General features: G+C 31.5%; 1 protein-coding gene across 5 annotated transcripts; it reads left to right on the top strand.

The window, feature by feature from the left end:
- The first annotated feature begins 5,010 nt into the window (after positions 1 to 5,010).
- LOC124373131 (DNA polymerase subunit gamma-1, mitochondrial-like) lies at positions 5,011 to 27,126 on the top strand. 5 transcript variants are annotated; one of them, XM_046831523.1, is made up of 4 exons: positions 5,011 to 5,236; positions 9,890 to 9,991; positions 25,089 to 25,334; positions 26,821 to 27,126. In XM_046831523.1, the coding sequence occupies exons 1-4, from the start codon at positions 5,234 to 5,236 to the stop codon at positions 26,971 to 26,973; spliced, it is 504 nt and encodes a 167-aa protein (XP_046687479.1). In that variant the 5' UTR covers positions 5,011 to 5,233; the 3' UTR covers positions 26,974 to 27,126. The 5 variants fall into 5 exon arrangements, with proteins under 5 accessions (XP_046687479.1, XP_046687482.1, XP_046687478.1 ...); XM_046831526.1 differs by lacking the exon at positions 9,890 to 9,991; XM_046831522.1 differs by lacking the exon at positions 26,821 to 27,126 and having other exon boundaries at positions 9,890 to 11,966; positions 25,089 to 25,280.

The raw sequence follows: 27,126 nt of genomic DNA on the forward strand, positions 1-27,126 counted from the left end.
AAAATGTAGTGAAGTGGGTAGACTTTGCTCCAAAAAAACCGTAGAGCAAAGTTTCCCCATAGAATGAAAAATCTAACCTCTCTTAACAAAAACATGTGCTTAACCTGTATAATGTAATACTAGGCTTCTAATAAGTCACTAATCTTAATAATGCTTAAACTAAGGTAAGAAAAACATAATACTTACTTGAAAATGACGAATAAGTTATTTTGTAGATGTGAAATTTGTTTGTTCAAAATTTAACAAAATAATAGGATGATTTTCAAGTAATCGCTGAACAGGCCAATGATGACACAGCTTCATAAGAATAGCTTCGATGTAAAGACAGGATAGCCAACTTACAAAAATCAAATATACCACACTATAAGTTCAGTTTGTAATAATTCCCTCAAAATTAAAACAAATGTCTCCCACGGAGCAAAGTCTACCTGATAGGAGCAAAGTAAAATCGGCTAAATCAGTATGAAAATGTAACCGGTACTTTTTCTACCGTTACTCGTTGGTACAACATACTTTTATAATTATGCAATAAAACGTTTTAGTAAAATGTATTTTATTTTTGTTAATTTAAATTCAGTCTACTGAAATATTTGAAAACTAACAGAAACGTAATCATTCCAGTGATATTGTCAGGTCAGAGTGTCTACCGATCTGGAATACGTGGAAAAACTGGGCAAGACAGGAATTGTTATGAAAACCATAAAAAAATTAAATAATTTTAATGTTATCAACAAAACTAACATAATTTTATTAATTCTTTGATACATAATGTAAACCCACACATTTTCTTGTAAATATAATCTTTCTTTTTTTGGGTTATAATGCAATGTAAATGTGATACAATGGTGGTTATAAAAAAGTCTAACTCCAAAAACTAGGTCTGAAATTAATTATTTTCAGTTTTTCTAAAAAACCCGTGTTTTTGTACGTAAATATTTCTCAGTGAAGTATAGACATATGTGAGCAAACTACATCATTTTTTGATTCTCCATTAAATTTTCAATTCAAATTTTGAAAAAGTTATCGGTTCAAACGGTAAGAAAAGAAAATTAAGCTTCAGGTCGATTCAAATGGCAAAGTTGCTAAGTTTAAGAAAAACTGAAATATCATTGAACCCCATCATTTTACCACACGCTGTACACAAGAATGTGTCAAGTCATATTAAAAACTTTGCCATTTAATAGGCTTTAAAATAGTATGCCATATGACCATAGTTAAGTATTCTGTTATCTACTTTTATCGGTTTGAATATTAAAAACACGCAAGCTACAAAAAGATTAAAACAATTTAATAGCAACTGTACTTAATTTTTATATTTTATAAAATGCCTCATAAAACAAGGAATTGAAGATTACAAAAAAGTAAAGCAGTTTAAAATAATTTTGTGGATGCTAGTTACGGATTCATGGTCACATCCTTTATCAATGTTTTAATTCCTTATCTTATCACTTTCACCAGTATTGTACATTCATTCCTTATCTTGTTTTGTAAGACCAGTGTCCACATGAATTACTTCTACCTCCAATAAACTATTTTCTGCTCAATTTAGTCAAGTGTAGGCTGCCATGGAGTTCAATGCACATTTCCATCACAAAACCCGTAAATAAAGTGCATATCAGCGTATTCTCCAGTAGTGTAAGGGATAATATAGGTATACATGTGAATTAAATGAATTACTATATCAGCTGCTCTTGTCACGTCTATTGCATTATACTAACATAAGATTGTAGTTATAAAACATTTAGTCTGTCTCTCACAGGAAGCCCTCGAGGATATCTTGGGTCAACTAGTTCTGGCAATATGCATTTGTGGTAAAAAGTTAAAAGTGGATTTTAATTTAAAATGTTAACATTTTAATTCCTTTATTTTGTAATGGGTAATAGCTGCTCATGTAATGAGATTTGTTTAACAATCAAATGAAGCAATCATACATTAAGTCAAATAAAACCTATTATAGTTAGGCTATAATATTGCCCTAAACAAAATACCTCATAATTAGGTATGTCACTCATATTTTGAAAATATTGACATTAATCAATAATTTATTGTTCCCCAGGAGGTAGAGGTAGTCGTTACACGTTACGAATGTATTGTTACGGAAAGAGTTCGCCAACACTATTTCGGTGATATGAAGATGTATATGAGAGCTTCCACACGACACGATCATTCATTACATGGGCGCGCAACGGTGGCGCGTAAGTAGTGTTTCGTCCATGGCCGCTGGAAAGACCCGGCGCGGCGCGATCCTTAGACACCGCCGCCCGTGAGCTCAGTGGCGCCTGTGATCCTATGCAATCCTATCCTTTCACACTGATCGGATGACGAATAAATAAAAATATTGTAGTTCATACTTTATACATACTTGTTCATAATATATTATTATTTAAAAACAAAATATTTACTACAATTTTTCATTTGTGCAAGATAGGAACTTGATTATTAATGTATGAATAGATATTATAAATCAACAAATTGAAGGAACACCAACACTGAAAGGCCACACGTTATAACCTAGCGAAAGCGGGTGAGGGGCAATATCCATCAGGTAGTGGTGGGAGAGTTGCTTACAGTTTCCGGCTGTAGCCGCCACGCGCGCCACCTGACAGAGCGTTGAATAGCGCTTGCAGACCTTTCATATCTGCCTTATTGTACCTTAACTTCAGAAATTTTTAATAAACCGTTTGCAGTTTTACTCTTACTATATTCCAATCTACGAATGTCTGTATTTTATTCTTTAATAAAAATTCACGTTTTTATTTTATGAAACGTTGAAAATACCCTTTTTTAAAACTTTCCACCTGATGTGCAGCTTAAGTTGAATCGAAATTGAAATTTCAAAAACTAATGCACGTATACAAATATTTAGTTACTTAAGTGACATCAATATGTTTGTAATAGCTCAAAAAATGAGCCTACAATGAGGCAGATTTAAACCCCTTGCATCAGCGTTCACCAGAGTGGTAGAGCGCAGCCTTAACAGCTATGTTTACAATTTCATACATACTTAATATTTCATAAAAATTCAATTGGATACTATCCATAAATTTAAAGAAATTTAATACTTTATATAAGTTATATTTTAATACAGAAAATGTTAATGAAATTAAATTGTAAGCACATGAACTGAATAAGTAACAATAGCATAGTAGTGCATTTTCTTGTCGTTTTTCAGCCGCAAATTTAATCTCGTTGTGAAAGTTTCTTAACTGAACCTATTAAAGAGTTCGATAATATAATTTGACCAGTAATAAATAGTAATGTACTAACTTATATAGTTCGGATGGTTTATAAGCATTAACAACATACGTAGGTAGTTAAAATTATTACAGTTACAAATGATAATCTGTATGTAGGCTATTTTGAATCGTTTGCACTTTCTCAATTAATCGAAACACTAGTTTAAGGTACGGAACAGTTACATTATGGCATTATTTCATAATATTATATGTCATGTGTAAACAAGAGTATTTATTAAACCCATTGATACGTAAACACAACGTAATTGTATTGATTACAAACTTTTTTCAGAATCTGTATTAAAATATGTGTTTAATACCCTTAAATTCGATAACAACTACCATTTCACTTTTAAAGTCGTGAATAAACTATAAAGCTATCAGTAGTCCATATTTCTTACTATAGCGTACATACAATTGTATTTTATTTATAATGCAAAACTGTTGAAAAAGAAAACTCAAATAGTTATATTTAGATTTACAGCATGCTTGCAAGTTTGATACTAATGATAATTTATATATTTCTAACAGAATAGTTAATTTGACTCCCTCCCTGGCGTGGAGCTTTTCGTGTAATATATATCAAAGCAATTCGAACACATATAAAATAATTTCAATTTAATTATAATTTTCATACTTTCGGACAATCAATCACCATAAATAGATTTTATTTACAACAATAAGTAAAGTAAAACAGCGTAATAAATATGTTAAAACTGTCCTGTTAAACCTTTAAATGCGTTTTACCGAAAAGCAGTTTTTTTACTGATATGTACCTTTTTTCTAAAACTGTTAAAGATATCAAGGTGAAACTTTTACCACGCATATAACACACGTAGATGTGCAAATTGACAACTTTTTGTGAAACTCCGTTGAATATTAAATAAAATAAAAAATAAATTTCACATATATTTAAACAAATTATTTATGTATAATTTGGTAAACTATTAAAAAAAGTTTTTAATATTTTCTTACTAAAAGTTGTCAATCACAAGATAATGATGTACAGAAACCACAGTAAAAAGTTCATAGCTCTATTGTGAACAGTTTTTGAGAAAAAGGGACATGAAATATGCAAATTTAACATGGGTAATATAGGCATGTCCGACTCCCCAAAACCTTCCTTTTTCTCATCTGTGTATTTAATTTTTTTCACTCGTACTACACAGTATTCACTGGCTCTCGGAGCCCGAATATATAGTACCTTAGTAGCAAACTGGCCATGCGAAGCAGCTCATGTAACATGAGTTTATTTTGATTTTTCCTAATTAGTATTATAACAGTACTAATTGTTACATTTATTCTTTTCCTTAAGGCAATGCAAACAATTTTAGGTATGGCATTTTCCTAATATTAAATTTATACCCCTTTAAGATAACTCCCCTGAATACAGAAAAAGTAGGAAAAAGGGTCTTTGATACTCTATATCAAATTACAAGAACTTAAAGTAGGAACGTATGGAATGTATAAATTAGGCTCAATAAAAACTTCTGAAGGAATAAATTTGGTATGTCTACTTTATGAACATGAGTATTTATGAAAATAACTTGTTTTTAATATAAAAAAATCTTATACATTTGATCACTATTTAAATGCATGTTATTAGACGTAGAAGGAAAAACAAATTTCCTGCTTTGTCTGTATGAACATTTATCGAGCTATGAATTAATATTAAAAACTATGTTCCATAGCCAAAATATATTACACCACCTTAATGCATTCTTGTAATATAGTGTAGGGAATATTATTCTTTTGGTAGGTTGGCAATTGGCAAGACTCCATGGCTGTGATCGAACCAACGTGAACTTACAGTTTATGAATTATTACAACACCATTGTTTTGATTAGGTATTTGTGGTTATAAAGTAAAATGTGCTTGGTTTACACGTAAATGAACAAATTAACCAATTGATAAATACAGTTGTGAAGAATACAGGAGTTTTAGTTGAAGTTATATAACATTTTAATTTTTAACGTCCTAAAGAAGAAAAGTATTTGATGGTAAGTAACATTACTAGGCCTAGGCCTATTTGCATGCCTCGATTTCACATGTTTTAATTTAGAATATAAGTGATATTTAAGTGCTGTAAGGAGGGAAAGAAGTGTAAATTAAAGATACATACCCTATTAATAATCATTCTTCGAAAGTTGTGATTATCCCAAGGTATGTTTTTTTGGATGTTTCACAGGTTAAACAATTGTTAGTGGGCTTTAAATTACATTCTTTGTATGCTAACTGTTAGTTTCTTATATATTGAATAGTCAGTCATGAGTTTGTTACTTAGCTCATGAAAATTAAAATGCCTTTTTTTGAGGGGAAAAACCAAGAAAAATTAAGATGCTATTCTTACACTTTTAAGGTGACCCCTTCCAATTACATCATCTCCTGTAACAAGTAACCTTCCCTTTGGAAGCCAAAAAATAAGTTGAGGGATTAAAAATTATCTGTTGCTTTTTTAACAAAAATAGTGATTATAACCCGGGTTTTGTAACAAATTTGACAAAAATCAGAAAACGGGTAGACTTAAATAAGCGGCCTACACTCGTTATTCAAATGCTAAATTATCGAATGGTTTGATTGTTTTTATCCAAAGGAATAATTCAATATTACAATTTATTTAACTTAGCATATGATTTTAACTTATTAGTTATAGTAATTTTAATGTAAACAATAAACAGCAAGAAGTAACTAATATTTCTAAACTTTGTAAATAGAGATAAATATGAGGAAATATGTTAGATATTTGGGTAGGGTACGATAAGCGGACCCGATTTTTTATTGAAGAATGTAATCATCGATACCTAATATTCGCATCTCAAATGCTAGACTATCAATCGATATAAAGTATCTATAGTTCTCAATTACAATCATATGTTTTAAATTAAAATATGAATCTAATATTTGCAGTGATCAAACAAATTATTATAACCAAAATTAGGAAAACTGAAGATGACCATATTTGTTCCTCTCACAGTTACAGTTGTTTCTTTCCCACAAATTTCACATAATGGGTTTTTCCACACAAGTCCAACATGTTGAAGTCATGAAAAACATATCTTATCCATCTTTCAAAGCAATGTCATGTAGTTTTCTAAAATTGACTGTCATTTTTAATACAGTAATCAAATGTTACTTATATAAAAATTGGGTACTTTGGGATTATACCGACCACACCCAGACATGAATCGTTATTTCACATTTCGTTTCTACTGATTACTAGATTAGCGTAGAACAATATTTCGTCAATATAAAACAGGAATTGTCTTATCGCAAACCCCTCCCCATCCTCAGACAGAGGTCAAAGTCGAGCGTCTAGTAGATAACGTGATTGCAGAGTCTCGCCGCCCGTTCAGCTGGTGCATCGCTTTGTTGTACTTCCGTGTTTTACCTCTACATTTCTCCAAACACAAAAATTCAACAAAAACAAACATTTACCAAACTAAACTCTTTATTAAAAAAACACTAAAAACTTGTTTTTATTCTTGATCATATTCCGCCACCCAAAATGCGAGTGCCTCCGGCCATCAGCGCGGGCTTTGGCAGCACCTTCGGTGCTGCCCCGCGCTGATGTCGACGAAAGAAAAACATCCCTCGAGATAGTACCTATCAGTAAAATATCAAATTCTAGAGGGGCTAATCAGAAATATAAATTGAATTGTAATGGAAAGGCAATTATATACCGTGCAAATCACGTGATGCCGCGCGGTCTGCCGTAATCAGGATTCTCGAGAAAGATAAGATAACAGCGACAACAATAACGATCACAATACCTGGAAATGCTTGTAAGTTTGTAATTTTGTAATTGAAGAGTTGTTTTTTCGTTCTATCATGTTTGTTTCTATAAATTTCTATTTTTGTGTTCTTCATACTAGTGTGGTCGGTATAATCCCAAAGTACCAAAAATTGAAATAATACATTAAGAGTATTTATTTGAGTATTATTTGAGTGTTTACAGCTATTGATTGATATAGATTATTTAATTAATCGTTAAAAATAATCAGTATCAATTGATTATATCTATGGTTATGATTAAGTAATATGGTTTGCCAATTTCGATATAAAAAACTGGGTCCGCTTATTGTACCCTACCCAGATATTTTTCACAAGCGACTGTTTAAGTGGTTTCAACATGTGGATTTGGCTCCTGGGAACCCATGGGGAGAATTCTTTCCTTTATTTCACAATAGCGATAAATCGTTGATATTAAGCTGGGCAAGTTATAGCCTAATGCTGTCTGGTTTCTTTGATATATAAGTCTAGGCCATAGTTGGTTTTGTTATGTTGTAATTTGTTATTGTTAAACTTATGTTTACAATAACATTAAAAAACAAATCTCTTAATTGTAATGTACGAGATTCTTCTTGTTACAGTTATTATAATTCTTATCGTAGAGTATATATGATTTTTACATATCAAAGTTGGATAGTATATTGAATTGTTCGATGATAGCAATTGAATAACGAGTATAGGCCGCTTATTATTCTCCCCCAGAAATCTTATAAAAAGGCAGATCTCTTGATATAAGTTTATTTTCTCTGTATTTTTCTGAAGGGTTTATTATAAATGGTACTGTGATTTAGAATATAAAAAACAAGTAGTTTAGCACTGATGGCTGGAGGGATTATTAACAATATTTCTGATATTTGGCTTTGTACAGGTAGGCTATGTAACCATCCCTTATTCAGCCTTTAAGTAGTTCAGTTGTAGGATTTGTTTTCTATTTATAAAAAATTACACAATAGAATAATATTAACATTTTAGTTATATTTTTTTACCATATTTTCTTGGCTCTAAAAATAATGTTTTGCACTTGAATGAAAATCTATTTATTGGGGTAACAATGAAGTTCAGTGACATTTATTAAATCACACATTTTACATTTCAACAATTTCATATAAAAATTAGTTTAATACTATTAAAACCTTACTATTAATTATAGAACTAATTAATTGTATTCACGTTTTAAAAGTAATTTATATGAGTTTTTATTGTTAACCATCTGAATTGGAGATGATTTAAATTGAAACTTAAGCGTAGTTACAAAAACAATTTCATTCCTTACTTGAATTTTTTCAATACTTAGACTAAATACTTTGTATTACTAAATTATTGTGTGTATTTAGACAATAAAATGGGTTTTGGCTATATAATTTGGGCATTGTTATTATTTTGGCAATAATAGGCCAGGTGAATATTGAGTGATCTTCGGTTCACCGTCCTCTAGGCAGTGCCTGGACTCTGATGTCATAGACTTGATGTAAAATCATGTTGCTCTGAAGAGATCCAAAAAAAATCAGAAGTTCAAAATGAACTCTTTACATCATTTCAGCATTAGAGCTTCCATAGTCCCCACACCCAGAAACACTGATATCTGTGTCTCCTAGATTGATGAACTGTTTGGGATATAACTTTAAAGTTCAACCATATTATCAGTTACGAACAATTAGGAATAAAACATATTATTCCAGAAATTAAAACATATATGTATTTTAAGAAATTTGAAAAGTGGTTTTAGATCATTATGGCTAATGTGTTACCCCTCCGAAATATTAAACTAGAACCTAATGTGTTACAAGGTAGGAGTAAACCAGTTCATTGCTCAATTTGTTCTTGAGATATCCAGTGCAAAACAGACATACAGGCAGACAAAAGATTATAAATTAGCTCAATTCATTCTCAAGATATCAACCCGAGTTATAGGTGTTCCTAATGACTACTTAAATCCCATGGAGAGATATGCACTCTCATCAAACTCTATCTTGTCTATATACAAATAAACAATTTCAATTTTGGTTTGTTAAGATTTAACAATGATAACTTTTATTACTGTGATAATTAAAGCCTTCCAAGTCTCTTGTTTTTGTCATATACATGTGTAAGCACGTGATTTATATTTTTATTCTATATGTTGTAATTTTTATACTTTTGTGTGTGGAAGATTTTAACATTTTTGATTAATTATTAAGTAGATTAAGTTCATGAATCTTTTTCTAAATAATTTAATAATAGGCCTACTCTAAAAACGTTTTTGTTCAAATCAAATTCAAAGTATTTATTTATAACAATTTTAAAAATATATATATATTTAGAAAAAAATTAAAATTGATTAATTTTGGTTTTGTTTCAAGGGATTAAAGTATTGTAATGGTAATAATTATAATATTAGTTTGTCAAACAAACTGATTAAAAAGTCATATTGAATAATAAAATATCATAGTTTAATTCTGATTTCTATAACAATTTCAAAACCTAAATGTGTGTATGACCTATGTAATGTATTATAGTTCACTGAAATGAGCATTTTCTAATAGTTCTGTAATAGGCAATAACTAGGTCTATTTTGAACTCTTGATGTAGTATGCATTGAAGATAGATATCAGTGGACATGTAATGGACCACACTAGAGTTGTGTTCTATGAAAATTATATGCTCAGCTTTCTTTTGTTTTGAACAAAAAAGAAAAAGAAATAGAAGAAATTTTAATTTTCAACACATTGTGCAACCTTTTAAAATATAGGCTAATTTTTCTTTTGGTGTATAAGCTAATTATTTGAATCTTGAAATAGACAGTAATGTGATTACCCTAAGTAAGTAAGAAAAATGCAAGTCAGATTGATTTCACAATGTAATGGAATTTTTTGGTTCCATTGCAGACAATCTGGTTGCTGAAGAGATGCTATTCAAGAGCAATGATACATCTGACACCCGTTAAACGTTCTAGCGTTCCTCATGTGTTCTGTAGATGTCTCAGTCATGTAAGTGATATACCACTTAAGCTGGACAGTGTCATTGAACCAAAGAAGGTTGAATCAGTGAAGAAGGATTCAAAGACTATAGAAATAACAAAAAATGAATACCCAGCACCAAGTTTTAAGAGTTCATTTAGAGTCATTGATAAAGATAGTCCTAGATTTAATGATTTCAATATACAGATGATATCTGAAGCTATGTGCGATCATTTATTTGGCAATAAAATAAAAAGTAATTTTTGTAACCTACAAGATTTGAATAAAGTAAAGATGGAATTAAAAAAACATGGTTTGATGTCTAATGTTAAAGAAGTACCAGATATAGATTTAAATTTACCAAAACTTGAAGGAGAAACAATTGAAGATCATTTCTATAATATTGGAGAAAACCAGTGTGCCTCATATCGAAAGCTCATTATGAATTTATTGGTGGAATTACCTGTACTTCCTAAAGTATGGGAAATGAAAGAAGGGTGGACCAAATATACTAATGAGGGCTCATGCAGTGTAGAGTTTCCAGAAGAAGATGCATTAGTTTTTGATGTTGAAGTATGTTGTTCTGAGGGACAAATGCCAACATTGGCAACAGCTGTCAGTAGTAAAGCATGGTATGCTTGGGTAAGTTCTGACCTTATTCGTGGTAGCCAGAGTGCTGCCAACAATCATTACACATTGGATCGTCTAATCTCACTGGAGAGTAACAGTGAGGATAAAGGAATCCGTTTAAAGGAGAAATGTAAGAAACCTCGAATAGTTATAGGTCATAATGTTAGTTATGATCGAGCTCGAGTTAAAGAACAGTACTGGATAGAAAGAACTGGATTGAGGTTTTTAGATACAATGTCACTTCATATTTCTGTGAGTGGTGTTACAAGTTATCAGAAAAATCTGCTTAAAGCAGGTCTAGGCCAAGATGATGAGTGGAGCAAGTTGAGTTCCTTGAATAGTTTGAGTAAAGTGCACAATTTGTATTGTGGCTCTGAACTTTCCAAAGAAGAAAGGGATCTTTTCGTCGAGGGAACACTTACAGATATCTCAAACAATTTTCAGAGTTTAATGACCTATTGTGCAAATGATGTTATTGCTACTCACAGAGTTCTCTGTAAACTTTTCCCAATGTATTTATCAAGATTTCCTCATCCTGTATCTCTAGCTGGTATCTTAGAGTTAGGTTTAACTTATTTGCCTGTAAATTCAAATTGGAATCAGTATATCAAAGATTGCGATGAGACTTACAGTGACCTTGACGGTGAGGCAAAATTGATATTATCTCAACTGGCTGACCATGCATGCCAGTTGTTACATAATGATGAATATAAAAAGAATCTTTGGTTTTGGGACCAAGACTGGCACATTAGAAATTTAGTATTAAAAAAGAAGGTCACAAAAAAGGTAAAGAATAAAAATGAAAGTGAAATGCCCACTGCCTCAGACATCCAAACAGCTAATGATGATACTCAAGATGAAAGCCCTGAATATAAACAGTTACAAAATAAATTTAAAGATTTGATAGAAATGAAGAGTTTACTGCCAGTAAGGACTCCCCATCTTCCAGGATATCCAGCCTGGTATACTAAGTTGTGTCCAAAGCTGTCATCCATGGATTGGGCAGCAGGTCCTCAGTTAATAAGCACAGGAATGCAGATAGCTCCAAAATTGCTTTCGTTGACTTGGCAATCAATGCCTTTGCATTATGTTCAAGGACATGGATGGGGTATGCTAGTGCCTTTTAAAACAGATATAGAGTTAGATAACTCTGAAGATGTTCCACTCGAACAATTAGTTCTTCACTGTCAAAATATACAGAGTGATCTATTGTGTAACTGTTCAAAAGTTCTTGACCATAGTAACTCAGTTAATGTAAAATTTGCTTGTAATAAAAAAAATACTGAAAATAGATCTGGAGAAAATGGAAGTACTGTATTTTGCAGGTCAGAAATGGGATCTGCATGTGGTCTCATTAAACTGCCCCATAAAGATGGTAAGCATTTAAACGTTGGTAATCCTTTAGCTAGAGATTATATTCATAAATTTTCAGAGACTGGATTGGGTAGTGGTAATATGAAAACTGAGAGATTGATAGAAATAAGCAGAATGTTATCATATTGGAGAAATAATAGAGAGAGAGTTGGAAATCAATTAACTGTTTGGTTATCAAAGAAAGATATACCATCTTTCATGGCTGGTGACAAAGAATTGGGTGCCATACTTCCCCAAGTAGTGGTTTGTGGTACATTGACCCGAAGGGCAGTAGAACCAACATGGATGACAGCTTCAAATGCCCTAGGTGAACGTGTAGGTTCAGAGTTACGAGCTATGATTAAGGCACCTCCTGCTTACTGTCTTGTGGGAGCAGATGTTGATTCACAAGAGCTATGGATTGCTTCTATAATTGGAGATGCATATTTAAACAAGCAGCATGGAGCAACTCCTTTTGGATGGATGACATTAAGTGGACAAAAATCTGATGGAACGGACATGCACAGTGTTACAGCTAAAGCTGTTGGTATATCAAGAAATCAAGCAAAAGTGATTAATTATGCAAGAATATATGGTGCTGGGCAACCATTTGCAGAACATTTGTTAAAGCAGTTTAATCCAGGGATGTCATCAACAGAAGCTAAGCAAAAGGCTTCTAAGATGTTTTCAATGACCAAAGGAAAACGATTGTATATGTTAAAGAAAGATGTATTACCTGATTTAAAGCAACGCACTTATACAAAATATGGTGCAAAGGAAGTGTGCTCATTATATGGAAAGAGTGCAGAGGACTTGTTTGAAAAGCCCAAATGGGTAGGAGGTACTGAATCTGCAATGTTCAACCGACTAGAGGAAATTGCTTCAAGTCCCTCACCAGTGACTCCTTTCTTAAAAGGACGTTTAAGTAGAGCTCTTGAACCAGGGACTGATAAAGATGATAAATTTATACCTACCAGGGTAAACTGGGTTGTTCAGAGTGGAGCAGTAGACTTCTTACATTTGATGCTTGTGTGCATGCGGTGGCTTTTGGGACCAGAAGTACGTTTCTGCCTCAGTTTCCATGATGAAGTTCGTTATTTAGTTCCCTATAGTCAACGCTATCAAGTAGCTCTGGCTCTACATATTACAAATCTTTACACAAGGGCTTTTTGTGTGAGTCAGTTAGGAATGACAGATATGCCACGATCAGTAGCTTTTTTCAGTTCTGTAGAAGTGGATAGTGTACTTCGAAAAGAGGCAGATCATGATTGTAAGACGCCTTCCAACCCCTTTGGATTGTCAAAGGGATATGGTGTTTCACCTGGAGAAAGTTTAAATATAGAAGAGGCTGTCACAAAAGCTAGAGGAATTATCGGTTTACCTGGTTTTCGTCGGAAGAAAAAGTTGTAGTCTGAATGTACAATTCATAATAGTAAGTATATTTTAATTTAAGAATTTGGAATATATTTGTCAAACTTATACCATAAAATTATACCATTGTTAGTTAAAAACATATATTTGTATAATTTCACAAATTACAAGTGTTCAATATGAAATGTATCAGCCTATTAGCTTTCATAACAATGATTACAAATCAGATCTAATTTAAATAGAACTGTATATATAAGATCATATACCTAGTTCACTTTTAAAGTACAGAATGTTGATTTAAAAGAAGGTGTAGTTTAATATTACATGATTGTTTTAAAATGGTAATATTAATTTATTAGTATAGAAGTTTACAAGGGCTATGCTTTCTATAATTGGAGATGCATATTTACATATCATTATGTCTTATTAAATATCTTATTGTTGATCTACGTTTGATTTAATAGGGCTGAAAGCTAAGGACTGTTTACTAGTCGATAGGAAAATCAGCGGGCTTGCATTTAAAACTATCTTCTAGGGCCCACTGATTGAAAATGAACAGAGTCACTGTGGGAAACAGTGTTGCTAATTCACTTTTTGTAGACACTGTTATCACTTTGTAACTGTTGACAGTGCCTTACATCAGGTTTAGGTTTGGAGGATTTTTTAATTTTGTTATCCATTGGTATGCTAGTTCCCATCCTCTTAATTGTGAGGGATTACACAGTCTTTTGGTAATGACTTTACTATTGTGGATTTAAAACGGTTATTGAAGTCTGTGATGTTGTGGCTTGCAGCATATTGGAAGACTCGTTTGTTTTTATAGCCTACTTTGACATCTTGTCTGTTCCCGTTCATTCTTGTTCTTAGGCTATTGATTGTGAGGCTTATATATTGTGCAGGACAGTGTTAGCAGTGAAGTTGGTGAATGCGATTTTCTATAGAGCAGGTGTTGTATCCTTTTATCTTAAATGCCTCCTTTGTTGATGAGCTTGAGAAGGTGTTAGTAGATTGGTTTATGGGACATGTAAGTATAAGTAAGTAAGTAAGTATGTTTTGAACTTTTGGTTTTTGCACGGGATATAATTTGACAAGATAGGACACGAGAAAATTATAGAAAGAGTAGCATTGTTAATCTTATGTTCTCTCAAGTTTTCATTCCAATTACTTTCCACCACCACCCCCATTACACCGACCACCACTACTGTGTAATGGACCTGAACATTTGTTGTCATGAACATTTTCACAATCATGCTTTTACTTCCTGATCCAGTTTTGCACTATGCCTTTACTCATTGCATTACCACTGTAACTTCACAAAGCTGATGATGATTGTCTGAAACCCACATGTCTCTTGCGTTAAAAAACACATCACTGACTATATCTTATCCAGATTGTGCCATTCTTGAACATTTTAAAGACACACAGTAAATTGTATAGGTTAGCTACAAAATTGTAAAGGGTTGTAATGTGTTTGTTTGACAACGGGTACCGGAAGGCAATGTGCATTGATGATTTTCCCCACTTTTTTTAGTTCCCCACTGCTAAATATTTTTGTATTTTTTGGTAAATTGTTTTAAAAATTTGGCAAGAGTGTAAGTCTGGATAGACTGCTATTTAAAAAATCAGAGATGTTGGATATAGAGGATACAATAACTAACTTGATGTTCTTGCATTATAGTGGTGAAAAGTAACTTTCTGCCAGGCAACAGTGGCCATGAAAGTTCTTGTGTTGCAGTAGTTTTTGGGAAATTTTAAAATTAATTTCTTTATTCCCTTTTACGCAAGTTAATTGATTTTGCTTATAAATCACACACACACACACAGACACACACACACATATAGTATATGTATGTATAAAGAATACAATTTATTGACCAATTTAGAGATTATCAGAACTACTATTTATTTGTATTCCTACCTTTTTAATCAAGGCTTTCCTAAAGCTGTATACATCTCAATGCTACAAATTTATTGGAGGGTGAAAATCATTATGTATCACATTACATTAGGACAGCCATCTAAATTTGATTATTGAGTAATTATTTTTTAACAAGATAAATTTAGCTAAATTATATACATTATAAAAATTATATACATTATAAAATACTTTATTATTTGGATTACTTATTTTTTGCAAATGGACTTATTTTAACTGGTGATAATTATTTTAAATGTTACAATATGTACATATATAACAATTAAACATTTTTGAAATTCTATTATCTTTTTAAACATTCATTATCATTAACAAACTTTAAACAAAGTATTTTTAATGAATTTTAAAAGAAGCTTGTTTGAATATTTATTATTGCAAGATTATTTTGCAAGTTTTGTTATAGGGGCATTTATATTATATCACTGGTATTTTGTACTTAAATATGATAGATACTTTTAGGAAAAAACAAACCACAGTTAAAGTTTTAGTTGATCTCCTTGTGAATTTAACCTGTTACCTTGGTTAAAGAGCCATATTTTCTTACCCAGTGAAGCTTTAATGTTTCTATTTGATGAAAGCTTTAAAGAAAAAATTATTATATGTATAAGTGACATAATTGTTATCATATTGTAGAGTTTATCACTATGTTAATAAGAATGAAATTGTAATCTGATTAGAACAAATGCCATATCTGTGCATTGTAAGGAACAAGTATTTTATTGATAGTTGTACTAGTCATTTTTATAAAGCAAATTGATAGCTTATATGATATGATATTTTATACTATGAATGTTGTGCCTAAATAAGTGTAAGCATATAATATTGTTTGTATATAATGTATTGTTAACTCTCACTTCGAAAATTGAATTTATTCTGTTGTATTTACTATGATTTTAATGTAAATATTGTTCTGAAATAAATATTTACCAAAGGAGTTGTACAATTAATATGGATTCACTATTATTAAAGCCATTTCGTTTTCACCTAATTTACCTAATTTTATTCATATGTCAATAGTTGATCATTTTTGTCTGTATTAAGGTACACAAAATTCAATACAAAGTTTTCAAGAAAGAAGTAGATTATTGCTGTGTTGGATATATCATCATTCGTGATATGAATACAGTGTGAATTTATTTTATAGTACAACATGTTTTAAAATAAATGCTATGTATACAAGATTTTGTTGTATTAACCCATTGAGAAAGTATTATTGAGACCTGGTAGCAGCAATTAAATTGGGCAAAATGTAAGACTTTGGTTAAGCTTTCAAAAACAAAGTTCATAACAGGTAGAGTAATAATTTTTTATCACTGACATTACAGTAGAATATGTATTTAATATACCAAATACTATATTTGTAACAAAATTATTAATTAAAAAGACTTAATTTTGTAAACATTTTTATATAAATTTTTGAAATAAACACTTATTATTCTGTAGTTACTTTCTAACTAACTTTAACTTACTTTACCTAAAATATGACGTCTCTTACATAAATAAAAATTTGCATTTATATATGTAAAATAATAAACTCAAAAATAAAATAAAGAAAAATATTACGGGAAATTTCATTGTAGGAGGAGCTTTTCGTATTGGAAAAACTAGTTTCTATTATTTTATAAAAGAAACTCATAATTTTAATATTTTCGCACAAGGCCTTTCAACATCAGTGGTGTTGATGTTGAAAGCCCTAGTGCAAAAATATAAAAATTGTTTTGTAGTTATGAGTTTTATTTTATAAAATAATAGAAAATTATGAGTAATGTTTTTATGATTTTGCTGGACACAACTTAACCTTCTTGTTTCCTAGGAAATTGATATTTTTATTCGCTGTACACAAAATTACTTTACAAATAATAAAATATTCTGTACAATTGTAAAATAATCCAAATACCTTCATCTTGACCAAGTTCTTCATCCTCGCACAGAGTGTGTATTGGCAAACGGTTTTTAAGCACGGAAAATATTTACATCTTCCTCGCTTCCATCACTATCACTGATATCAGAATTGCACTTGTAATTACTGTCTAATAACAACGCAACAAAAGAGTCTCACAGTTTCTTTTATAACCATTACAATAAATGTCTCATTTAAACAAAATCAAACAACACATCTAATCTAGCATGTTGTAGCTAATAATCTAAAACAACGACAAAGCAATTTTATTGAACAAACAGGTGATCAATTTAGTGCTGCCAGTAACAAAACTAAATGAAATGCATTTTCCTCTTACTAAAAGAAGCAGTGAAGACTATAACAACAATTAGTAATAATTAGAAAAAGTAATATTTTTGACAAATAATGACCCTCATGCACACAGGAAACATATGCTTTCCTTGCATTCCCACAGCAACTCGATAAGTACATTTATTGTAAAAAGGTAAATCTTACAATTGTTTTGCAATGTTATCAGTGAATGTGTACCAATTCTCATATTTTTCTGTCACAAAACTTTTAAGTACTGTGTTGAATAAAATGATTCATTCATTCATTTATACCTAGCAGATATTTTCAGTACTAGAACAGCCCATAACAATAAAGAATGGCTAAACATGGACTATGAAATCAGCTCATACCTCAGCATTGATGCCAGATCACTCTGTACTTAACCAGCTCGTATGTCTTCCCCAATAGGTTAAGTTGTCATAAGTCACTTTCCATCTTGATAAAAATAGATGATTGATGTTAAATGGCCTTATGGCTGTAGAACTGAGTTGAATGTGACAAGGCTGGATGAGGGAAGAACTGACTGAGAAAAATTATGAATGTTTCTACAAATTCTATCAAGAACTGAAATGCACAATACCCAGATGGGAGTTCATCAGAAGTAATGGGTGTCATTTGTGGAAGTCAACTGTAACTGAAATGAAAATGGTTTATTTTCCCAAAAATAGTACAATAAAACACATATACATATATACCTAAACATGTATTGCAACAAACGTATGCACATACATACAATATCTGAAACTATGTATCAGAGCACTACAATATGGTACTTATAAATAGTTATTTCTTATTATATTAACCTTGTAGTAGTAATATTTAATGCAACTAAAATTTAAAAAAGAGTGATATTATAATTGGGATGAGCCTACATGGGCCTAAGGCCTGTATGTAGGCTCTCCTGAACATTGGAACTTTGTAATAGGACAAATGTTATTATAAGTAGAAGGAAAAACAGTAGTTTTGTAATTTTTTAGATTATTAAAGGGTTATAGAATTTATTTTTAATCCGACTGTGTGGCAATGACAACGGCGACCTCACAGGCAATTGATGAGTCATATTGATAATGATACACAACTGAGTGTAAATCTAGTTTTGCTGCAGTGTCGTATCAAGTATTAATTATGATAATTATAGTGAAGGACAGACCAAACAACAATAAAAGTGAGGAAGGGTTAGAAGTTCAGCAATAACAAGGGACAATAAGTCTATCCATTTCTTCACCATCTAACGATAGTAACCAATTCTTTACGGGTTTTTAAACCATTAGATTAGGCAATTGAAACACATCAGCGAAGTTGTAATTCAAAAATGTTACGGTACAAAACATAGGAAATATAATACAAATTTGTTATGCTGAATATTTTTTAAAATATATAAGCTAATACCAACTTGTTGTGAGTATTGTGTGTTATGAGTATGAGTTGTCAATGCAAAAAGAGTATGAAAATGAGTGTATAAGTAAATAAGAATTGTTTTGATAAACAGTTGTCTTATGGTCATTAGTTTTGTCTCAAAGAAAAGTAATTATGAAGAATAGCCTATGTTTTAAACTTAAAGAACATTATTTTTAATATTGTTTTCTGTACAATAATTAATGGCTGAAGAATAGTTTTGAAAGCGGCACCATAGACTGTAATACCAAATGAAAGTTGGGATTGAACGAAAGCAAAAAACAAAACAGATGAAATAGAGCTTTTTCAAGAACCTCCACCCAGTTCCGTCCGTCCAAAAAAGAAAGCACCGCGTCATCAGCAAACAAAAATAATTTCCCATTAATATATAATCTGGACAAATCATTAATATAAATTAGGAATAATATAGGGCCTAGTGTGCTGCCCTGAATAATCCTGTATTTTACTTCCATGGAATCACTATTTACTCCACCAATAATATATCAATAATATCTGTCTTTGAAATAGCTTTTAAACCATTTTAAAGCAGTATCCCAGGTACTAATAGAATTTAGTTTATTTTGTAAAATATTCTGGTCAACGGAATCGAAAGATTTTTTAGGTTGAGAAAGATCAGCATTGCTCGTTTAATGTTAACCAATGCATTATTGATGCTCCTGTTAATATGAAATAAAGCATCTGTGATATTTCTATCTTTTATAAAACCAAATTGATTTTTTATTAAATATATTACTCTGAGTAAAATATAATACCAGCTGATCTTTAATAATTTTTTTTAACTCTTTGACATTGATAGCAAACTTAACAATGATTATGGATGGTAGTTGTTGTAATTTGTGTATTGATCAACTTTGAAAATGGGAATTACATACTCTTGCTATTTTGAACTGATTAAGAAAAACGCTGGTCGATGTACTTAAATTTATAATGTGTAATATAACGGTCTAGACAAAATATGAATATATTTTTTTTAATATACTTGCAGGTATTGAATCGTGTCCAGGAGCAGAATTTCCTCTTAAACTGTATATGTAACATATAACCTCTTCTTCCCTAACAGTGCGTAAGTTGAAGGTCCAATTCAGCCTATAAGATCGGTCTTCAAAAAAATTTAGTACATTTGAGCCAATAGAGTTCACCAAGTTCTGACCCACATCAATAAATAATTCATTAAATTCGTTCAAGCTACTTCAAGCTTAATTTTGTCTTTGAATAATTTGGTATTTGGCAAATATTTATTTAGCTGAAAAGAAACTTTGTTAACCTCTCTACCACTCAATTCATTTACCACTCCCCAAAACATTTTAAAATCCCCATTAGCTTGGTCTAATTTATCACGAAAATAATCTTTTTTTAAGTTGCTTCAAATTTCTGCTTAATATGTTCCTGGGATTCACATACCGGTTTTTAAGTTCCACATTAAATGGTTGTTTTGTTTACCAATTTACTTCATTTATCTCTCTCTCATAGCTTGAACTAAATGTGAAGTAATCCATGGTTTTAGCTTTTTTGACCTAGTTGTAAATTTATTTGACTGTTTCTTAGCTCGATCCATTGAAATTGCATAATATTCTGAAGTTGTAGTGCACAAAAAATTTATATCAGTGCTGTTAAAAATTGATTGCCAATTAGCATTTAAAAGACTATCATGTAATAACTCATGGTCGATATAGGTGCGAGGTGCAGGGTCGATCTGAGAGGAAGCGCTCTGTGTAGTAGTGTGCGTATGCCGGGTAATGGTGAGGGCAGTGGAGTAGTGGTCAGTCACAGAGGTCTGTAGAACCGCTGACTGGACCTCGCGATGACGAACAAATATGTGGTCAATGCATGTCGAGCTGATCTCAGACACCCTTGTTGGTTTATTATACACTAGGGGAAGGCAACTCTTTCCTAACATGCAATGCCTGTCTGAAGTCTGATTTTTTTCTCTTTTTACTGGAAGATGACATTGTTAGTACTTTTGAATAAAGAGAAGGATCAATTTAGTGACACATTGTATCTGTAGATATGCTTATATTAACATTGTTTACACAAAAATTACCCCTGAGAATTTGTTTAAAGTATTTTCAATTCTGTAAACTTAGTGTGTTTAAAATAAAGGATTATCAATTAAAAAGTTTAGTTGTAAATTTTTTATAAAAATGTTTTATATTAAGTGAGTAAACAAAAGATTAGACTTTTTTTTTCAAATTTTGGACAAAAATATAAATATGCGTGTATAATATTTATTACACAAATTGTATGCCATTACAAAACTGTATTTTTCTCTATTTCATGATATAAGCTTACAAAATTTTTAAGCTTATATAAGTTATTTCAATTGAGTATTTAATAATACTACACACATCAATATTATTATTAATTAAAAAAAATTTAAATATGGTTATATAATTTAAATATGTGGAAATAGAAACAATTATAACCAAAAACATTTTAAAATAATAAGATGTAATTATGACATAAATCTAAACACACAATACACAACTGAACAAAGTGTACATTGTTTTCTCTCTTAACCAATACAAAATTGTGGCCATGACCTTGTGTTTTTGGCATTGAATAAGAATTTACTTCCTCTTGTCCAAAATATCACAATAGTATAGGATTACATTTAATATTACGTTTTTCTATTATAGCTAAATCCCTGTCACAACTTAAAAATGTGTGTCTCTTTACTGGATATTTGTGAACAATTTCTGTACATCTACCATTGGCCAACAACACAAGATACGTTGCTATCATAAACTGGTTCTTGTTCTGGTCACTACAGTTATCTGATCATAATATTAATTTCTTTTTTACCAACATCGGCTTCAGTGGTGAGTTAGTCATATTTACAGGAAGATATCTAGACATCCTTTTCTTCCTGTTCTGAGTTCACAAACACATAAATCCTTTATCTTTGTTGGAATCATAGATCCTTTGAGGTTAGAGCATGCTAACTGCTGAGCATAGTGCATTTCACAGTAAATCAATTGAGACAGGTGTTGCAAATCAAAAGATGTGTGCATCAGAGGTTTTTTCAGATTTAGCGTCATAAGTAGAACATTTGTAGAAGCTAGGTGGATCTCACACAATACAGCATGTAACAAAATATCAACAATAATGTTAAGAAAAGCAACATAGGTTGCACCCTGGTGCTTCAAACATTACGATTTGTACAAATTTATAGTTGCAAAAGAACTACTGTTGTTACTATTATTGTTCAATATGAAACCAGGCGTAACATTGTTCAGTAAAACATATTTCCCAGAAAATAGCATTTACAACATTATATATAGCATTGCATATATTTATATATATCTTACGACAGTTCATACTCATGTCGGCTATACAATGAAATTTTGAATGAATGAATTGAGCGTTTGTATTTATTATAAAACAATATTTAATAACTAATGTAAAATTTTAAAATCATTTGGATAATATAGGTAGAATTCATTACATACAAAAGAGGCATAAAATGGTAACTGACAAGTGATTAATGAAAAATTGGTAAATTAAAAATTACTAGTAAAAGATATAAACAGTATTTTTTACTGAGAATGATGAAAACTACATATAAGACTTAATAATTACCTACAGTGAATTAATTTATTTTGAAGAAAAAGGTTTTATTGTAACACTGCTGATTTGCGAAAATGAACTAGAAATAATTTTTCCTTATAAGTGCGTGTCTACCTTCTCCACTTCTATGCTTCCATTCCTGTAAGTAAGGAAGGAATAAAAAAAAAATATATGGAGTTTTAAGACTTATAAAATGTGTGTAACTTATTCACACTGCTGTTCAGATGGAAGGGATCTCTCACATTAATAACAAACAAAGAAACCTTTGTATATGTACCTTTGATAACACCACTGGGGCAGAACACCCACTGGTTGTAGTTGGTAAGGTTCAGATTCAAAATATGAGGGTGGTTTTTTTTTCAACCTCCTATGGACCATAAATAAAAGACAAGTGAATAGAAAAAATTATTTTACTACCAAAATGTTTTCACTATTATGTGTACTTCTCAACATAATCAACTTAAAATTTAAGACATTTGACGTAACTGTGGATAAGCTTCCCAAATACCCTCTTCATAAAATGTGCCGCCAGTGAATTTAAGTTGTTATGACCTTGTCATGTAGTTTCTGAGTATTTAGAATGTGCCAAGCTGTTTCTTCAGTCCAGAAAAAAGATTGCAGTTGCTCTGTGCTATGTCAGGACTGTATTGTGAGTGGTCAAATAATTTTCAACTGAAATTGTTGAAAAAGCTGTTGGGTTACACCAGCACTGTGAGGGTGGGCGTTGTCATGCAGCAGAACAATTCCAGACGTCAGCATGCCTTTTCTCTTCTTCTGGATGAATGGTTGCAAACGTTGTAAGGTTTGGCAATAAACAGGTGCATTAATCATGGTCCTTTGGCTGCATGAACTCAACAAGCAACATACCTTTTTGGTTCCAAAAGACTGTAGCCATAAGTTTTCGGTTGTAGAAAGTTTGCTTGAAATTTTGGATTTGTTCTGTGAATGTTTTGCATCCACTGTTGGGATTGTTGTTTTGTTTCAAGCGTGTCATAAAGAATCCATGTTATATCTTGTGTTACAATTGATTTTAAAAATCTTCTTCATCGTGGTATGTATGCGTCTTTAACCTCCTTCAACATGGACGTCAGCTCGGCCATTTTTAAACTTTGAACACCATTCATGAACAACACCATCACTCATAATGTTTTCTCCGTAAACACCACACGTTCTCTGATGGATTTTTGCTGAACTACTCTCTTCTACTTGCGGGAATAATATAATAAGAATATCACTCCTCAATTTGCTTTTGGCAGGAGAATCAATAGGAGCGGCCATGTTTATTCAACTGCAGTTCAGTACAAAATAACTACCGGAACATGGCAGTGACAAATTTTGTAGTGGGGAAAAAGTGCAATCGATTACTGTGCACACCATTGACCTGTCGTCACTTGTCGGGCACTATCACTATGTATGTCAAAAAACTATCATGACGTGAAAAAAAAATCAGCATTTGTATTTTGATTAAGCAGTGAAAAATTTTAAATTCTTGACGTAGAGTTACAGGAACTACTTCAATTCCCATAGGCCGAACAATGTTTGTAATGATGTGTACTCTTTGTATGGGCTTTAAATTAATACATACATTTATTTTTGTAAAGTAATTGATCCGAAATTCAATCTTTCCCTCCCTTCCTCTCAGCAAAAAAACAGTAAAAATTGATTGTTGCACAGTTATTATTTACGGGTTGTCTGAAATTAAAAATGTAAATTTTCCTTCAACATATTAACTTGTTTCAACACTAAAAGAGAAATAATATTAGATTTCTTTATTGGGTTGGGTCAAATGCAAATTCTTTATTGTCAGAACATCTTCACAGTGTATAGCAGTATCATTTAAGAGATTTAAGATATGAAGGAAGAGAGTTGTAGGGTTTAATGCCTGTTTCTGCAAAACAATTTAAAGACTACATTGAGATATTCTAAGACAATTTGAGATTTTAGTCATATGGTTATGAACTGATCTAATTGTAGGTATGGTGTGTAAATTTCTTTTTGTATACATATCTAAAAGGTACTGTAAGAATACCATACTTTTTAAATAAAGGTTTACAGGGAATCATTGTGTTTACATTAGCTATAATCTTGAATGCACGATTTTGTAAAATTAATATTTTCTGTGTTACCATTGTCCTATAAAATAATTCCATAAGATAAGAAACTATGAAGGTAGGCAGTTTTATTGCCTTTCATTTAAAAACATTTAAAAGTTGTCCTGCTTGATTTAAGGATGTTCAACCCTTGAAGTCGTGTGATGGAACATCTTTTCCATCTTCTGGAATTCTTGTTTAAATTTCGTTTTGTTAGGAATGTTAATTACTCATCATGTCATTTTTACACCCTACATACTCAATGTACTCATATTTAAAATAAGCAATTCTGTATTAAGGACTTGTACAATTTACATTAATTCTAGAATGTATTCTTTTAACCTTTAACTAATTTTTTGTTCCTCAATTTATGTCTGAGGATTTTTTGACAGGGTTTTATGACAGAAGTTGTTGCTGATTAATTAAATTTATTCTCTTAACTGTGTAATGCATTACAATTAAGACTATTGATTGAAGCTTATATATTGAATAGTGAAAAAGATAATGCAATTAATTTATTTTTTGTCTCTGTAGATGAAAATGTCTTCATCCACCAAGAGAAAACATGTGTATGCTGAGCTGCAGCAATCTGTGCTCCGAGTGCCGAGTGAAGGACAAGAGATTGTGCGTGTTAAAGCAGGTCGGGGCAATAATCTTCATGATGTAGAGAGTGCCACTGGTGATGTCTTCCTTGTTTCTATGCCCAGTAAGTTCCGCAAAAACGTATGGGTCAAACGAGGAGACTTCGTTCTGGTGGAGAGGATACCGGAAGGAGATAAGGTAAGTTTCATCAAAAATTGCTCACATAGAATAGTATACTGGAAAAATACTTTAAGTGTTTTTAAATATATTACATACACTGAAGAAGTAATCCAGCTATATCAGAAAATATTGAAATATGAGTGAATTTATTGGTTAATCGTAAAATGAGAAATAACTTATCCTGATTACCATTACTGACATGGTTTGGCAAATTGACAATATTTATCTATTTCGGGTCGTTTCAACTTCTAGCCTGCCAGATAAAAAATTGAGATTATGGGATCTTGGGTAAGTGGTGCGTGCTGTTGTTGATGATTTCAGGTGACTATCATTTTCCTGTCTATTGGTGTATTGTTTCTTTCCTCTTCTTTCTTTTTGCTCTCCTTTCCAAACAAAACTTTAAAGGAGTAAATTAGGACAAATATACCGACCTGAAGTGTGTATGTTGCTCATTATTTCATTTAAAATCACTAATCAATTAAAATAAGCAATATACTGACATTTTGTTTTAATATTAGCTCTATTTGTATTTATTCAACATACATTTTACACTCTAACTCTGATAAGATGAAACTTAGAACTGAGGCATTCTCAGCATGACCATTGTCAAAGCAGTGCTGGAGAATATCAATTACATTCTCTTCTTGAAGCTGCTGGTTAACCCTGTGACTGGTGGTTTTTTTCTCTGTAAAAGTGCCCAAAAAAGGGAGTTTTTATCCATAAATTTTCATCAAGATCGGAGTAATTTTCCTTGTTCACAAACACTTACAGTAACTCACTCCATGCATGTGTTAGTAATTACACAGCCATGTACTCATGCCAAACACAAAAACCGTTTTCCAACTATCAGGTCACCCGCAATGTAAAAATTAGGTTGCAACATAATTATGTCAGATTTTAAAACAGAATTGTACACAAATACGAATAGAATCAGCTTATCATTTAGGACAACTGATTGAACAAGGTCACATGGCGGTAAATTAGAACCAAAAATAAATAAACAGAGGAGTAACTGTGATCTAATGGTAAGGATGGAAACTACTTGAAAGTGTTTCTTCTTCATTCTGTTAGATTGAATACGTAATTAAGGCGAGAGAGATTATTTTTCAATAGATGATATTCTGAAAACTCTTTAGCACCATTGCGCTTCCCACATGGCTATCCAGATTACCGTAGGTGGCATGTGGTGCACTACAGGAGTAATAGTCAAAGGGTTAAAGATTATAAGATGGTGTTGACTACCACTTAATTGATGCTGATAATGTGTAGAATAGGTTGACAGTCTGGCTGAATACTATTGACTAGATGAGAAGGATAAGAAGAGGGTTTAGTTGTACATTCTGGGATTTTATCTCCATATAAACCAAAGAATAGCCATTGCTGATTGTTTTACATTTGGCTGTTGTTTCTTTACTACATAAAAATAATGATGTACTATAAATGATAGAGTTTGAAAACTCCTTATATACTAATATTAACAATTTCTTGATTTGTACTGTTTTAGGTCAAAGCTGAAATAATTACAGTACTGTCAAAACAGCACATACGGTTCTTCAAAGACAGGAATTGTTGGCCTGACAGGTTTAACGAAGAGGAGAGGCCCATCTTTGCTCAACCTGACTACATTCTCTCGTCATCCAGCTCCGATGAAGAATAACATCTTTTTTTTATCAATTCTTGTTTTGTAAAGTGTGATATATGAGATACATATATTTTTTATGTAATTAATGATAACTATTATGATGTTATATGTTTAAGATTGTAATTTTAACATAATTTCTTTATACTGAATAAATACATTTAACCATAA

This window comes from Homalodisca vitripennis, unplaced genomic scaffold, assembly GCF_021130785.1.
Source record: "Homalodisca vitripennis isolate AUS2020 unplaced genomic scaffold, UT_GWSS_2.1 ScUCBcl_4868;HRSCAF=11293, whole genome shotgun sequence".
In the NCBI taxonomy this organism is placed as follows: Eukaryota; Metazoa; Arthropoda; class Insecta; order Hemiptera; family Cicadellidae; genus Homalodisca; species Homalodisca vitripennis.